The following is a 16,807-nucleotide window of genomic DNA, read 5'->3' as shown; positions in this document are numbered from 1 at the left end:
ATAGGAGGTGGAAATCAGTGATGCCAATGTGGGCAACACTTTATGGTTGGTAGGATTTTTTGAAAAATTTACAATTGAATTTCCAATTATTTTATTGTTGGAGTAAAAATAAATACTGATAATCAAAAATATTGCCTAACAAAGCTACAATAATAGCGGAAAATGTTTAAATTAAATACAACACAAAGGAAATTTGTGAACAATTAAACATTACAGTTAAAATCTACAACTGAAACTATTTCATTTCGGTCTTAAACACCACTTTATGAGCAGACTGCATATGTACGTTCAATTTATAAATTTTAGGAAAGGACAATTTACAAATCACACAAACGTGAGAGTTTCCATGTATATCGGTTGATCCATCAGTTTTCTCGTGTTGCCTCAAGATATGCTGTGATAATCTGAATTGAGTATAAGCACCATAACCGCATTCAGCACACTTATAAGCCTTTTCCCCTGAAAAAAATTATACAGTGATCGATTTAGTTTGAAAGAATTTAAATATGAAAATCCCTCAAACTACCTGTTTGCTGGATTTAGCACTGATAACAATGGATTTCTTATGTAAAACTGCATGTATAAAAAAATTACGAACAAAACCTATCTCTGTAATGATAGGCTAGTTTCAAGTGGCTCCTAACCTAAAATTTCTCTCTTACCTTTGTGAATTTTTATATGGCCAGTAAGAATACTCTTAGATTTGAAAGCTTTCTCGCAATAAGGACACTGATGCGGTCTTTCTTCACTGTGACTTTTTGAGTGTTCCGTCAAATGGCTTTTTTGTGAGAACGATTTACCACACTCGGGGCATAGGTAAGGTTTTATGCCTAAAATCGATTTTTTCAACGTTATAGATTCATAAAATACGAAATTCAATAAACAAACCTGCATGTTTGGTCATATGCAGTTTCAACTCTGCGGGTCTACAAAATCGTTTTCCGCACAACTCGCAAACCTCGGGTTTTTCACTGTGACCTATCATATGCGTTTTTAGGGTGCTCCCCCGTCCAAAAGCCTAAAAAAATCCATTTTAAACCAAAAATCGTTCAAGTGGGATTTACAGACCTTTCCGCAAACGTTGCACACAAACGGTCTATCGGTTGTGTGAGTCTGCTCGTGCAGCCTAAGCTGCGAGGGAGATTTGAATTTTTTATTGCACTTCTTGCAGTTATATAATTTTTCCTCGTGTGTTCTGAAATGGTTCCTCAGTTTCGACTTGGTGCTGAAAATATCATATTTGAAGTAAAATATTCAAATTTTTAGAGGTATAACTTACTCGTAAGTTTTTTTACAAACGAAACACTGGAATTCATTTGGATTGTCTGAAGCATTCGAATGATAAAGCTGAGAATGCACTAGTAGATCCTTAACCATTCTGTTACAAGGGTGGCAGAAATTAGGAAGTGAAACCCTGAAAAAAGTATATATTCCATTGAAAACGAGTGAAATTAAACTAAAGAACACATACTTTTCATCTTCTGGAATGAAATCATCCAAATCCTGCATAACGTCCATATTGGAATCCATCGGATCACATTTGACCCTATTCAATTCACTTCCATCTGAACAATCCTTATTCTGGTCACAGTCATGCTCGCTAAGCCTCTTTTTGTACTTGAACCTTTTCAAACAGTTATCGCATTTGAACGGTCCATGTTTGGCAGAATGCCAACCTAACGTTTTTGCGTCTGCGAAAGCAGCTCCACAGTTTGGACATTTATGTGGTCTCTCGTCTAAATTGGGTTTTTCGTCAGCGTGAGCTTTCAGGTGACTTTTAAGACTGTCCATTCTCATGAATCCACGCTGGCAATAGGTACATTGGAATGGCTTTGACGCTAGGGAATTGAAATATTGAGTTTTTTGAATACCTTTGATTTACACAAACTCACCTAGATGTGTTTTCAAATGACTAACATAGCCAGTAGGCTTAGATGCTCTTGAGCAAAATTTACAGATAACATTCTCCATATCTGCATGAACCTTCTTGTGCTCTTCCAAATCCTCAACAACTTGACTGCACATGAAGCACCATTTACCTTTGTATTCCCTTGAATTTACATTTGATCATGATTTATAAGTTTATTATTCTAAATGCACTTACTTGTGGAAATTAGCTATATGTGTTGCTAGAGCAATGTATGAAACTGTTTCAAGTTGACAAAACATACACGTTTTTTGATATTTATGCCTGTGAGTCTCTCTGAATTCTGCAATCGCTTCTAACACCAGCTTAGTATCGAATTTTTTGGATTTCACTTTCTTCTTTACTTTCGTAGTAATCCGTGTAACATTTGTTTTTCGCGGTTTTCTTTTCTTAGTTTTCGTCTCAAAATCTGATTCACTGCTGCTACTACTATCTATACTAGCTTCTGTATCGATAGTAGGTAAGTCACCATTATTTTCTCCATCAGAACTTTCAGTTTCTGCATTTTCAAGATCACTCAGCTTGATATCTTCATTGACTACAGGTGGATCCTGTGTCATCTCTCGAAGAGTTTCCTCGATTAATTCGTTCGATTTTAGACATGTTTTTCTAAAATTGTAACAATCGACAACGTTCTTACAGCAAAGCTTACAAATGTGAGATGGATAAAGGTCCTTCCATGGTTCAATATCCTGAAAATATTTAGTTTTTGGTTCTAAAAAAGATAACTTTCTTCACACTATTTAACTGAACTGATTCGTCTAAATTTTATTTGATTATACCTCTATTTTCGTGACATCTTTGAACATTTCTACAATGCTTGAAAATTCCTCATCAGGTGAATCTAGGGGGATCATATCGTTTGTATCACTCAAACATGCCCTACAGAGCCTCTTCAGATCCTTAGGGTTGCTTCCCATTTTAATTCAATTTAGAAAATTTCAACAAGACAATTTGGTCTGCTCATTTCATGTATTTAATACATATTTGTTTGTTGTTATGTACATGGACATAAGATGTCTATGTCAAAATTTGAGGTTAGCAACGTCATCAACAGGATTCCCAACCTTGTGGATTGCAGTCCTGTTTGCGGAAGCGACTGAAGTTAGCTACAATCTGTCGGGCATGTCAGTGGCGTACGATTTCTGAGGACCATCCAACAAAAGTATAAATAAGTTGAAAACATTTTGTCCATTTACTTTTTGTCGCGTTCAGAAATTTATTTTTATCAGTATATTTTTTGATAGAATTCAGCATTCGAGCACATCGATCGGCAATTACTCTTTTGAGGATCATATACGTTGTTAGGCAGAAATTACCAGTTGTCTCTGGAAATTACGTTTTAAATTAGTGAAGGGCTGCACTGTATTTGGTTAATTTCACCCACTCATAATGGGTAATTGCAGAATTCTATTAATCTTATCAGCATAAATCAGAATTGAATGCAATATTTTTCAGAAGTAAAACATTTTTTCACGAGCCTCTAAAATTTTTGAAATACGGAAAAATTCTATGTATGCAATCTTCATCGCATTAATGATGTTTTTAAGAAGCCATTATATGTTGGTGAATGTCCAATAAAAAAAATTGGTCCAATGTGGTTTGCTAATAAATATGAGTGTTGATGAAGAAGCTGGATGAAAGTTACGCCACTGGTCGCTGTCTGGGGTCTAACTTCACACCATTATTCCACGATTGCTTTTATGTGGTTGGCAACATTGCTGTAACCACAGATTACAGAGTAATCTGTGGCTGTAACATTCCTAAAAGTTTGGTTAAGTAATTTTCATTTTCACTAATAAATAAATACAAAAAATATGAAATTTTACCAAGAAATCTTCGAATATCAAATATTTTATGGTAAAGATATATTATAATTTTTTCAAAAAACGTGGAGAAAAACGATAAAATGAGGTATTTAAGTATTTTATGCTAAATTCACCGAGAAAGTTCGTCATGTCTGTAGATGCTTACACGCATAATATTGAAAATTTTTACGGTGTGTACTTATTATACTGCAAGAACGAAAAATTCAAAGGTAGAGTATACATTGGCTACACTAAAGATCCCAACAGAAGAATTAAACAGCACAATAAAGGAAGAAAAGCAGGTGGTGCTAAGAGAACTAGCAACAGAGGACCATGGTAACAATGTCTAGTTCATTTTTATTCCTTTTGCTAATTTCTTCAGATTTCAGGGATATGGTGTTGATAATCCATGGTTTCCCAAATGATATTGCCGCCCTAAGAGTAAAGATTATTAGAAAATTCTGTTTCCATTATTGTAACTGAACATATTTTCAGTTTGAATGGGCCTGGCAACATCCCCAGTTATCAAGGAGATTAAAGCATTTGCCTAGAAAAAAATACAAAGGTCTAAAATTTAATTATTGCATACAGGTTTTGTCAGAGATGCTCTGTGTAGGACCATGGAACAGGCTACCTTTGGTTATCAGGTGGCTTAATCAGAAACATATGAGAGATCTCTCTGTAAGATTCGAATGTTGTATCAATTAGGCCCATTAAATTGCACAGTATTCATTTCAGGATTACAGAACTCCACCAATGCATATGGCTATTTGTTATGGTCCAGTAGTCAGTAAAAAAAAAGAAAAAAATATTGAAGACGAAGAGAAATTGTTGTCATCAATCAATACTGAAAATATCTGTGATTTATGTCATGAATTATCGGACGATAAATTAATGAACTGCCTAGATAACAACTGTAGTTTTAAGGGTCATTTGTTCTGTTTATCAAAATTGTTCTTAGAACCGGGTGAATATGTTCCAGTCGAAGGAAAGTGTCCTAAATGTGAACTAAGCTGTTTATGGGGGGATTTAGTAAAAAAATTCAAAGGATTTTACAGTAATTTGGACGTCAAAATCAACTGTGATAATGCCAATGACTTTTATTCCGATTCAGAGTGACACTCCAATTTTACTCAAGACTGGTCTCCCATATATTGTTTGAAGTGAAAGAGTCAATGCATAAGAAAAATATAGTACATTATTGTTTTATCGAATTAGTTATTGTTTTTAATTTCACTATTTTGGATGGGGGTTATATTACTGAATCTTAAGTTCCTCTAATCAATAAATTCTTTTTATTTGATGTGGGTTTGATTTTTCAACCATTCCATTAGGAGAAAAATTAGAAAACAAGAAAATTATTCTATATCCTATAGAATTTCATTGACGTTTTGAGAGTTGACGTCAGAGGATGCGTCATTGCATCTGCGCAGTCCTGTCAACCCGTCGTACAGGCTGCTGTTCGACGAGTGGGTCAGTTTAGTTTTATGACAGATCTTCATTTCACATGTTTGTTAAAAATTAAAATCACGGATCAAAATGTTAATTAAAGAATTGTGAGTATATTTCACGAGTCTCCAATTCGTTGGAAAATGTAGCTTTCACTAAAAAACGAATTTTACCTGCAAGAAATGTGTGGCGAATTATGAATGTTATCTTTCTGTGTCCAAATCTTCCCTGTGTGAATTAAGCACCTTAAATTAATGAAAACAAGGGATTTGGAAGATTCTGAACTTATATTGTCAACATATTTTAATCTGACTTGTTTGAAATTATTGGTTTCATGGAGCAATTCACTTCTATGTAATCCTTAAGATTCCAATTTAATTTGATCATAGTTTATGCTCTGTATTGTCGAATTAAATTTGGAAATTTTCGTTTCAGCCGAGTCGTCTTACCTTTGACTGTCGATGAGGTATGTATGTGTTTGGAGTTCATGCTTTTATCATTGCAGATTTCATCTCATTTTGCATGGATGCATGGTTATTAGAAGCTGGGAATTGGCATCTTCATTCGGTGGAAAATATCAGTAATTGTCATCGAATATTTGCTTTTTTAAAAAATTTAAAGTGGAAGTTCTAGGAATTGCCAAAAAGCTGTTATTCTTGACATTTCATGAATAATTGTGGATATATTTTTGATCATATATATGATATTTCTCATCATTTGCTCAGGCATGGTGAATTTGCAAAAATCTTTACAGCTATTGAATCAATACTCATTCTGAATTCTATTTTGTAAATCAAATCTATAGTATGGATATCATTGTTGCTTCAAACAATAGGAGAGGAGTTGTAATCATATTAATATCAATGACTACGTTAGAGATTGCTTCAGATAATGTGAGCACAAACTCCATATTTCATTATCAGGTTGAGATTAGGCTAAATCATCAGTATATATTAACCAAATCTAAAAATAAAAAAGCCAATTGATGTGTATTGGAGGTGCTTTTGATGTTAGGCAACCCAAAATACACCATTTTCATAAAAGTCAACTTGGCTAAGAGTTTTTTTTTGGTGAATAGATGAAATTCAGGGTGAAACGATGAATTTATTACTGATAAATATGATTGAAAGATCAGATTCTTTTTCAGTAGCGATTAGAGGCAAGAAATTGGTTTTCAATTGTTGCAGTTTCTCATAGTTTGTACTGACAAATATTGGTCTTATCTTTATCATTTGAGGTATACATCCTCTATCTGTATCAAGAAGCGTTCCTCATTCCTATTATCTCTCTGGGTTTTTAATAAATATCACTTTCTCCCGGTTGTGATGTAGTGACTCACCCAAGTAAACATGCATATTGTATAACAATTACGGTCTCCGATAAACAACAATAACAATTTCCCACAGGCCATTATGTATGCCGTTGATTTTTCGAGTCCTTGACCGCTTTACCAACGCCCTCTATTTTTCAACACCTGCGATAATTCGAACGAGGTCAAGGGCTCGTACTGAAGTTGCATACGATACTTTTTTTTTTGGTTTTATCGACACCGTTTCCTGCCTACCATTTTAAATTTCATTACGGATTAGTTTATCTCGGTTCTGGTTTTCACCAGAATGAGGGGACTACACGTGCCACTTCATACGAGCGCTGAGTTTGCACAATTTTTTTTCTAGATTTGCATATCGAGTTTAGTTTCCGTACAGGGTGTTTCTTTTAGATGCGCCAAAAATGCAGTAAACACCGTGTGTATTCGAGTTTGGCAAGAGTATAGGTTTCACTTTCGTTTTCATCATCGCATTATTCCATAGTTCGGTAATAATTAATGCCTGACATTTCTATAATTTTTCATGTCCAATTAATGAGTTTTCTTCCGTCCTTCATTCATTAATTGATTCATTTTGAAGGTCCCTTTCGTCTTTAATGAGTTATGATTTTTTTATGGCCTGTGACGATTTTTAAGAGTTTTCACTTAACGATGTTAGCGTATTTTTTGATATTTCATCTTTTTAAATGGAAAGAGAGCTTGAAATTTTCTCGAGTAATCGGACTACTTCGAAATATAGGTTCATTAGGAAGGAGACGAAAATATTTTTCTTTCTACGGAAGTTACGGACTGGTATCGGTGTCATGCATATGTGAGGAATGGAGAAAACTGAGATGGGGAGAGAATTTTTTCGCATCATTACATTGTAGACCCTTCTTTGTGTCCTTGATCCTAAATTATTCCGCTTATCTTTCACTGATGGTTTGAAATAAACTGATTATCAATTTTTTATCGATTCCCCTTTCTTTACTAACTTATTCAGAATCACCTAACGTCTTATGTTCAAATTACTACTAAGACATATTCACCAACTAAATTTGTATCATCACTCTTGGAATTGGATGGAAAATGTGAAGAATTTCACATGAATTATTTCATTGACCGTCACAATAAGTCGATATCCTGTCCATGTTGAATTTTGTCGTGAAATTCTCCACCAATTTAACTAATGACAGGTGGTGTAACGCAGCGAAAACATGTAGTTTCCAAGGAAGTTGGCAATTATACATGTATGTTTATAATTTCCAAGCGAGGTACATCTTTTCCTTCAACCATTAAAATCGAATTTTGCTTAACGTCATCACGGCCGATCAAAGTTTATCGCAAATTAGAACCTAATCATTTGTAAAAAAAGTATAGAGTTCACGCCTACATTACATTAATTTAGACGACAATCCGCGTACCATGGTTTCGGCCTTATTGGCCGTCCTCAGATACCAGCTTCCGACCGTACACATACGTGAAAATTCTTCGTTCACCCCTAAGACGTTTCTCTTTCCTTCCAGTACCAAGTGGCCCAACTGTTCAGCGTCGCCGAGGCCTCCAAGGACAACACAGGTGGCGGCGAAGGGATCGAGGTGCTGAAGAATGAGCCCTTCACCAATTACCCCCTGCTGGGGGGCAAGTACAACTCCGGTCAATACACCTACAAGATATACCACTTGACCAGCAAGGTGCCGGCCTTCATAAGGCTGCTGGCCCCCAAGGGTAGCTTGGAGGTGCACGAGGAGGCCTGGAACGCCTATCCGTACTGCCGGACGGTCATCACGGTAAGTCTTCTAGGCCTGTGAATAATGGCTCATAAATCACAAGTGATTACTGAATTTTCGATTGACATTCGGTGAATTATGACTCATTATTCACGAGTGATTAATGAATGAAATGTGTAGGACGATCACTTTACGCAACGGTCCTGGGTGAAAATTGAGCGTTCTTTCATTTCCCGATTACCTTAGACTTCGAGCCTTCGTTAGTCCTGATTGACCGATAACATTTTTAAATATTTCGCGAATAATGAGGTGTGTTTATGACACATCGAATATTTATTCATGTAAATTTCAATTTGGGTAACCTTTGTTCGCGTTTTCGCCGTAATTCTGATAGTTGGCAAGTCTACGGTTTCTTTCTCGTCGTTCCAAGTTAATGGCTTCAAATTCGAAATGGACAAAACTAAAATTCCGCTTTTATTGTACGGAACTGTTGATGCTGTCACGCTAAAACCATTGTGCATCGTTTAAATTAGATGTGATCGAGAGCTGTAACGGATGATTCATCGGTTTTACGACATTACGGATATACAGAGTGGGTAATGAGTAACGCACGAAATTCATATGCTCGTTGTGTAGTATTTTGTGAACAGAAAAGGCTCAGAGTAGGTCAATTTTTATTTCGAATATGTAATTCGACCATTACTCGCTCTGTACACCCGGATAATGCTTCCCAACGGATCCTGCAGGAAGAGAAAAATGTGTCTCAGATTTTTGGATTTCACGAACTTATTTCGTTATGAATTTCGAATCCCTAGGCGGAATGCTTGTCCCATAACCACGTACGAGGATATATTGAAAAATTCTTAGCCTACTATAGAACCAAGCAAAATTTCAATGTCTAAATATTTTATTACTCAATATATTCTCCTCTTAATTGGATACATTTATTACAGCGAACCTGCCACGTCTCTAGACCTTTCAAAAAAAAATGTTTCTTCTTGCTCTGCAAACCAGACCACCACAGCTTCTATTACCTCCTAGTTGGAAGAAAATTTACGACATTTTAAACTTTTTTTCAATTGAGGAAAGAGATGATAGTCTGATGGAGCCAAATCTGGTGAATGAGAGGGGTGTTCTAATGATTCAAACCCTAAATCACGAATTTTTTGCATGGCAACATGAGATTTGTGTGTAGGGGCGTTGTCCTGCGAAAACAAAACACCTTTGGATAGCTTTCCGCGTCTTTTCTCTTGCTTTTTTCACGTAGAGTGGTCAGTAATGTCGAATAGTAATCTCTGGTTATTGTTCTACCCTTATCCAAGTAATCAATTGTGATTACTCCCATGGCAATCCCAAAAAACTGAAGCAAGAACTTTTCCAGCAGATTATTGGACACGAAACTTCTTAGGTCTTGGAAATCTAGAGTGTCGCCATTCCATCGATTGTTACTTTGTTTCTGGATCATAGAAATGTACCCAAGTCTCATCCATAGTAACAATTCGGTTCAAGAAGTCTACTTGGTTTCAAATCGAGCACAGATCGAACTCTCTGCTTCTACCCTTGCACGCTTTTGGTCAACTTTCAAACATTTGGGGATCCATTTTGCAGCAATCCCATGTCCAAATTGACGTGAACTATATGATGAAAGCGTTCGTATGAAAAATTCAGTGCTTCAGATAGACGTTTTAGCCCAATTCGACGGTCTGATAAAATTATGTCATGAACTGCATCAATATTTTCGGGGACTGACACAGAAACTGGCCTTCCCGATCGGTCATCATCTTCAATGGAAAATTTACCTCTTTTGAAGGTTTATTTTTTTGACCTCAAACTTCATACTGACACTTCTAATGAGTTATTGTTCGTTGCTACAGTAACGTAATAGTTTTTTTATTCATGGAACTGGTCTAGGCTAACTAGATATCGATACATCCTCGTATAAGGGTTCAGGGCTGAAAAAATAAGTTTTTCTTTCAATTTTGCTTTTCATTCAGATTGTTCGAAACGCTTCGCATGAAATTCGCAGTCGTTTCACATTGTCGCCGAACAAAATCGCTTTTCCGTCGTGCAATTTCACACACTTCCGTTTCACCATACGAATAATGGCGATGTATTACCTTGAAAATGTTGATATCCGCCGGTGGTGTCTGTATTTTTCGAACTGCCAACTCTCGTGTGGTTAGTCCGGCTCAGTGGACCTCAACTTTAGATTAAATTCGACTTTGCGATATGAAGCATTGACGAACGCACTTTTTATATCGTAAATAATGGGTTTTCCAGCGATGGAATTTCTAAATTTTCGCTGCCTCTCGCAACAATCGAACCAATAAGTTGGCTGGTTTGAGGATCGCCTTGATGTGGAAAGTTAAAGTACTTAATCTTGTCCGATAGAGTCTTGGGGGATGCCAAATTTTCCATGGGTTTGAATGGATGTTGCGAAGGGCGTTCACCGAACCGAATCATGGTTAATTGATACATCTTTTACACGCGGAAAACCGGCAGGGCGGATCAGGTGTATAATGGGACTTTGAACGCTTCTTCTTGCCACCCTTCGCCTACGCATCTAGCCAAATTTTGCTTTGTTACCTCTCGCGGCTTCAACCGAGGCAGCCTTTTCTCGTCGTCTCAATTAACGGATCCCTTTGTATGTCGGATCGCGAGCCGTGGGCGTATCAGAGTGGAAGATACCATCCCCGTACCATGTATCGGAATTGATTACGAGAGGAAATCTTCCTAGACCTGCTTTGTCGTCGGTTTTTGTACGGGGACTAGCAAGATCTCTTTCGCATTCCGACGCTCGACACGTGTTGTGGTGAATTAACGAGAAAAATCGGGGAAAATCAGTCTGCGACAGGGAATGGACCCTCTGGGTGAACGCTCACCTTGAAATTTCCCTATGTTTATCGATGTAGGTCGAAGAAAATGATATTTTATCATACCCGCATAATAATCGTTGTTCGATGAACTGAAGGGCCTCGAATTCAAGTGCTTCGATAATACAGAGTGGCTCATTGAAAACAAAACGTAACAAAACGTCAAAACGTATCGCTTCAACCCTTGGTGTTACAACCTCAACCCCTCAATTTTGAATAGGGAAGATGGGGTTGTGACACCTCTTTTGAAAGGTTTTTCTACTCCGAGTTCAGCATATTTAATTTTTTTTCGTTCGATTCGTATCGTGGGTGAGGAAAATGGCATATGTACTTGAAATGCGTGGAATCTGTGGCGCTGTGTTACGATTTCACGCTAAAAAACGCCGGAGACGAAATTACGAATTGATGACACCCGTCATGGGAATATACGCAGAATATTCCGGCAATTTCACTGATTGCTATTTCGACCTTGCACGATGGATCTAATAAAACGGAACGATTGATTCGATATTTTCATAACTGAACGTCACATTCTTCTCTGCCGTATATGAAATGTGTAACGATCGTACAGCATGAATATAGATTTACGTCTGGTCTGGTGAATCTCGATCTGTAACTTGATGTGCTTTAGAATTTAAAGTTGGAGGTTCATTATTTTCGACGATACGTTGAGATCTCCAGGTTAAATTTCATCAAGATTACTTACGACCGAATTGAATGTCTGGTTGATAAGCTTTTTTATGGAATCGTTTTTTTTTTTACTATTTATGACATAACTATTGCCAATTTGAAGAACAATTCTGGTTGTAAATCGTACAAAATATGTTAGTACGATCATAATTGAAAAATGACGACGATAAAACGAACATTCGAAAGAAAATACTGCAATGAACACTGAAAATATATCAACGTATACAGTCAATAAAAGTTGCGGAAATAAATTGCTGATTTGATCATTTGCTTATTCAAAAACTATTTTTTAATACCCCTAGAAGCTGGTTGAACCACTTTTATAGTTCTTCTTTACAGGGTGTATTTGAAGGTGAGGATTTCTTCTTAACAGAAGGTAGAACTGGTCATAATAAAGCCTTTTACCAAAAATTGTCTATAGAAAACTTTCAAAATGACAAAGTTGAAAAAAAAATTTAAAATAATTTCTGAAATAGATCCTCATACGACCCTAGATCATTTGTTATCTGAATAATATCAAAGCAATGGGAAAACACTTATCTCGTGATGACTGACTCAACCATATAGTTTCGTTTAGGATATTGACTTGTTCGATTTTTACGTGTGCCGAATTTTTCTCATTATTTAGTAAATTGAACTATTTGATGAAATGGCTTATTTCCATACCAACTGACAGGAAAAGACTTAGGACCAAGTGTAAAAAAATGGAATATTAGTTTAAAATCCAACCAAAAAAATTCGTCTGAATTATTAAAAATTTTTCTCACAATAGTCATCACAATCTTCTCCTTGTTCGAACCCTCCAACAATGGTCGTTAAAATAGAATGAAATAGGGTAACAATAATAGCATGTTGTCAACCTAAGCACTTTCAATAAACTGTCCGAATTTTCTATACTTTTCACCTTAGAACATAGAACAACTATGTTCTAAGCCTTTCACCACAAATCGCCCAATTTTTCAAGTGACCTGATGCAACTAATCAGATAGACTTGGAATTACTGAACCTTGTTTATGTTTTGTTTCGTTTTTCCGATACCGAAGTCACTTTCCACAGTCCCTTGAATGAAATTTTGCCGAATTTCTTGGGGTTAAAGCTCAGACATCGTCAATATTTTATATAGACAATTTTTGGTGGAGGAACTCATTTTGATTACTTCTACATTCTGTCAAAAAGCAAGCCTCACCTTTGAAGTCACCCTGTATATTCATGCTGCTAGCAGAAACTGTCCCTTTCGGGAAATCCGTTTTCTGATGGATGTCTTGAGCATTCCTCATTGACACAAAACTGAATAGAGTAATGAATATCGTTTTAATCTTTTTTTTTCCTACGAAAAAAACCAAATGTCTTAACCTAAACTTTCACTTTTGACAGATTAAATAAACATTTGATTTGAGTGTTGATTAAACATGATATTGTCGATATAATGCCGTGTTGAAGAAAAAAAGTTTTAATAACCCCGTGAGTGAGAGAAAATCCAGCACGTTTTCGTGGGCAGTGCGACGTGTTGTCCGGATTGCCGCGCTAGAAGCTTCCCGATCGGAGAGATATTGCATGAATTTTTCAAAGCAAGTAAGTCCCCCCTTTTTTCTACTTCCAGAATCCCCTGTATATGAAAGAAAATTTCGTTATCCTCATCGAAACAATGCACGCGAACGATAAAGGATATTCGCAGAACGTAAGTCCGAGCTATCACTAATAATTTTTTTTTATTTTTCATATTTCCTCCTTCCCAACACTTCGCTATCATCTGTGGACTTGCAACTTTTTCCTTCGACTCAGAATCCAGGATATATGAAGGACAATTTCGTCATATGCATAGAGACCATGCACGTGGGAGACAATGGAAACTCCGAAAATGTGAGTATGAACGTTTTTTGTTAGGTTGTCACAAGAAAAAAATTGTGGTAGGTACTAGGAAATGAACTTGATCGATGTTTTAGTGAATATCTTTCGATACACAGGGTCTAAATGAATTTTTTTTCCTTGAGAAACCCCTGCTTCGGTACAGCTACCTAAAGATCCCAGCTGAAGAGTGTGGCTCTCTAAGCAGGGGCACCCCTTAAATTTTTTCGCAACTATTCATGTACAGCCTGTATCTTTCAAATTTCGAACTTGGTTTTCTCAACAGTGGCTTATCTTTTGAGGAGGCAGAAGAAGCTTCCTAATAAAATCAAATTGATTGAGTTTTTCCCAAGAAAGATATTTTAAAACACATCATGTTGAATAATTCAAACTCAGCATTATCATTATTGGTACAAATGAGTTTTTTTACGTTTTACATCCTACATTTTCAACGTAAAACCTAGTGGCAAAGAGTTGAAATAAAAACGTCCATTACCACTGGCTATTATATCCACTTGGAAAACTCTGATAGTCCGTTACATTTCTGGATGTTTCGACTGAACGATAACGCGACAGAACCTCGAGAAACAAATCATTTTTCGCGGTGGTAGAGTTCCTTGACCATGGCTGGAATTGGGTCGGCAGTCAATTCGACGATTCAGGTTTTCCTTGAACGCAAACTTTTTTCTTCGTGTGAATAAATAATTAATTTAACGTACGTTAAACAATCCAACATTGCTTGTTGTATGCCACGGATAAAAAAGAGAAGCAGAAGGAAAAAATTAAACCTCGAACATCCCGAAAATGATGAAAGATCGAGGCAACAATTTCTGTATTTTCCCTGAATTGTTCGAATTTTATTACGCTCGTTCAAGAGAAAACGCATCTAGTTATCTATGCTGTAATAAGTAGAAAGTAATAAAGTTCATTTTATATTCCTGTTTCAAAGGAATCGAATTGAAAAACGCATACGTGATATAGCATCTGATGCATGTAATAAAAAGCGTTATAAATCCACTAAGAAGGTCGTATAGATCATCAGAATCGCTCTTATCGATCTTATATTAGACCATCAAATGGTAATATTCGAATTTGGAATATACAAATCATAAAAAACCATTGCAGTCGTCAGTACTCTACGTTGCTAGATAAACTGCTCGTCAAAGTTGAGAATATTGCATCTATCTATATGTTTTCTCTTCGGAGAAACCCAATTTCCTTTTGAATATACACATGCAGAGTTTTTCATGCAAGGATAATAAGATTTCAAAGAAACGATGTTTTGAGAGCAGTTTATTCATGGACCAAATCGGTTATTGGCTCATTTTCAATCAGCTGCTTTTTCAAACTAGGTTTTTCCCTTTGAAATGTGTCGTACTGAGAAATTACAACTATTTTTTGAGTAAACCTTTGCATTTTTAGTGGACTTTCTCTCTGAATCTGCTGAATCTTCCACAATCTCGTGTCTTTATTTCTGACTGTATCTTCCACATATGCATCAAAATTGTTACGTTACACTTTTTTTTTTCAGGTTCACCAATTGTCCAACGACAAATTGAAGCAGCGCGAGGTGGTCTTCGTCGATATCGCCAACGACCCTCTACCATCGTCAGACTATAAGAAAGAGGAGGATCCGACCCTGTTCCGATCCCAGAAAACTGGCAGGGGTCCACTGACGGGCGACTGGAGGAACCAGGTCCAGCCCGTCATGACCTGCTACAAGTTGGTCACGGTGGAGTTCAAGTGGTTTGGGCTTCAGGTTAGTAAACGAAAAAAAACCGGTCGATTTGGCGGTAAAATCCCATATACTACTACTAAACTGTCTGAAGAAAAAAACAACAAATTTTAATATACAGAGAGAGTCTTCGACTTGTACATATAGACATTGACCTCATGAATCTTCTGTTAAAATATACAAGTACACAAAAATATGTTATTAACGTCACAAGCAATTATTGTGATATGCAAATTGTTTGAATATTTCTCAATTTCTTTACTATTCTTGTCCTTGCTACCTTTTTACGATCAAATTTTTCGACTAATAAGGAGTTTGTTCGAATAAATCTTCCTTATAAGCAACGCTCATTGGAATATTTTTGTTCGGACTGAGAATAAAATACAGACATTTTTTTCTGTGTGACCTTCAAAACGTTTCTCTTTTCATTTCAGAATAGGATTGAGAGTTTTATCCAAAAAACCGAAAGACGGTTATTCACCAATTTTCATAGGTAAGTCGACTTCTTAACCGAATAAAGTTTGTGCCAAAAAACATTGAATTTTCCTCCAGGCAAGTATTCTGTTGGATGGACCGCTGGTATGGTCTGACGATGGACGACATAAGAAGAATAGAGGAAAAAACGAAAGAAGAACTAGAGGCCCTTCGTCAAAAAGGGGAAGTACGAGGGTTGAAGGCGGACTCTGAGTAAAGGAAAAAACAACGTTTAGAGTCTTTGTTTAGTAAAATATTGATTATTAACATTAGTAAAGAAACAAACATTCAAATTCGAAACATTGTCTATTTGCATTGTCCGTCAGGTAGAGACACGTTATGTAAATCTTGTTTTATTCGAGCTGGTAGATCAGGTGGATACTTAAGTTTGCTGGATAAATCAAGAAATATTTTTTTCAACTTCAACAAATTCAACGTCCTTCAGATTAATATTAATGATCAGTATCGTGATGTGTCTCTGCCGAATAGGAATATGGCGATTTTCCTTATTCCATTTTTGAGGTTAGGTGTTTTCTAAATGTCGTGATCGAATTCAACGTATAATAAAGAGGAAATATTGAATTTTTGGGATTCTCTCAGATAGCAAGAGATTTTAGATAGTTACCAAAGTATTACAACAGTCCGGAGATGGATCATATTCAGTTAGGAAATTTCAAATAATTCTTCGACATGGCACCGATACGACCATCCCCCCAGCTCGTATTTTGCTATGTTGAAGGAGGCGTATAATAATAAACTGCTATTGCCGATGTGAAAGTCATTTTTTTAATGTTGTCGAGAATTTCTATTTTTCTGCAGGATCAGTCTACTAGGTGACAGATTATTTTTTTTTGTATATATAAAATTATATACTTCTTTTTTACTCTAATTAGAATCTAAGCCTGAATAAATTGTTGAATTTTTTTCATTTCTTTTCTATTTTCCTTCAGTTTGACGTTCGATTGTTTTG

At 36.2% G+C, this 16,807-nt stretch overlaps 3 protein-coding genes across 4 annotated transcripts; 2 read left to right on the top strand and 1 right to left on the bottom strand.

The window, feature by feature from the left end:
* Nucleotides 1-74: 74 nt before the first annotated feature.
* Nucleotides 75-2,965, bottom strand: LOC123320348 (zinc finger protein 2 homolog). Its single transcript, XM_044907646.1, has 9 exons — nt 2,710-2,965; nt 2,105-2,619; nt 1,893-2,050; nt 1,472-1,838; nt 1,280-1,414; nt 1,069-1,225; nt 889-1,018; nt 663-830; nt 75-459 (listed from the first exon to the last, which is right to left on the bottom strand). The coding sequence occupies exons 1-9, from the start codon at nt 2,845-2,847 to the stop codon at nt 236-238; spliced, it is 1,992 nt and encodes a 663-aa protein (XP_044763581.1). The 5' UTR covers nt 2,848-2,965; the 3' UTR covers nt 75-235.
* Nucleotides 2,966-3,681: 716 nt separating this feature from the next.
* On the top strand, nt 3,682-5,038 carry LOC123320027 (structure-specific endonuclease subunit slx1). Its single transcript, XM_044907168.1, has 4 exons — nt 3,682-4,071; nt 4,125-4,176; nt 4,231-4,416; nt 4,474-5,038. Exons 1-4 carry the CDS (start codon nt 3,857-3,859, stop codon nt 4,852-4,854), a joined length of 834 nt encoding a protein of 277 aa, XP_044763103.1. The 5' UTR covers nt 3,682-3,856; the 3' UTR covers nt 4,855-5,038.
* Nucleotides 5,039-5,140: 102 nt separating this feature from the next.
* Nucleotides 5,141-16,419, top strand: LOC123320391 (phosphatidylinositol transfer protein alpha isoform). 2 transcript variants are annotated; one of them, XM_044907704.1, is made up of 7 exons: nt 5,141-5,291; nt 5,620-5,650; nt 8,017-8,280; nt 13,384-13,461; nt 15,160-15,387; nt 15,798-15,856; nt 15,916-16,419. In XM_044907704.1, exons 1-7 carry the CDS (start codon nt 5,275-5,277, stop codon nt 16,052-16,054), a joined length of 816 nt encoding a protein of 271 aa, XP_044763639.1. In that variant the 5' UTR covers nt 5,141-5,274; the 3' UTR covers nt 16,055-16,419. The 2 variants fall into 2 exon arrangements, with proteins under 2 accessions (XP_044763639.1, XP_044763638.1); XM_044907703.1 differs by lacking the exon at nt 13,384-13,461 and adding an exon at nt 13,566-13,643 and having other exon boundaries at nt 5,144-5,291.
* Nucleotides 16,420-16,807: the final 388 nt, after the last annotated feature.

Source organism: Coccinella septempunctata, chromosome 9 (assembly GCF_907165205.1).
Source record: "Coccinella septempunctata chromosome 9, icCocSept1.1, whole genome shotgun sequence".
NCBI lineage: Eukaryota > Metazoa > Arthropoda > Insecta > Coleoptera > Coccinellidae > Coccinella > Coccinella septempunctata.
This window is presented reverse-complemented; position numbering and strand designations above follow the sequence as displayed.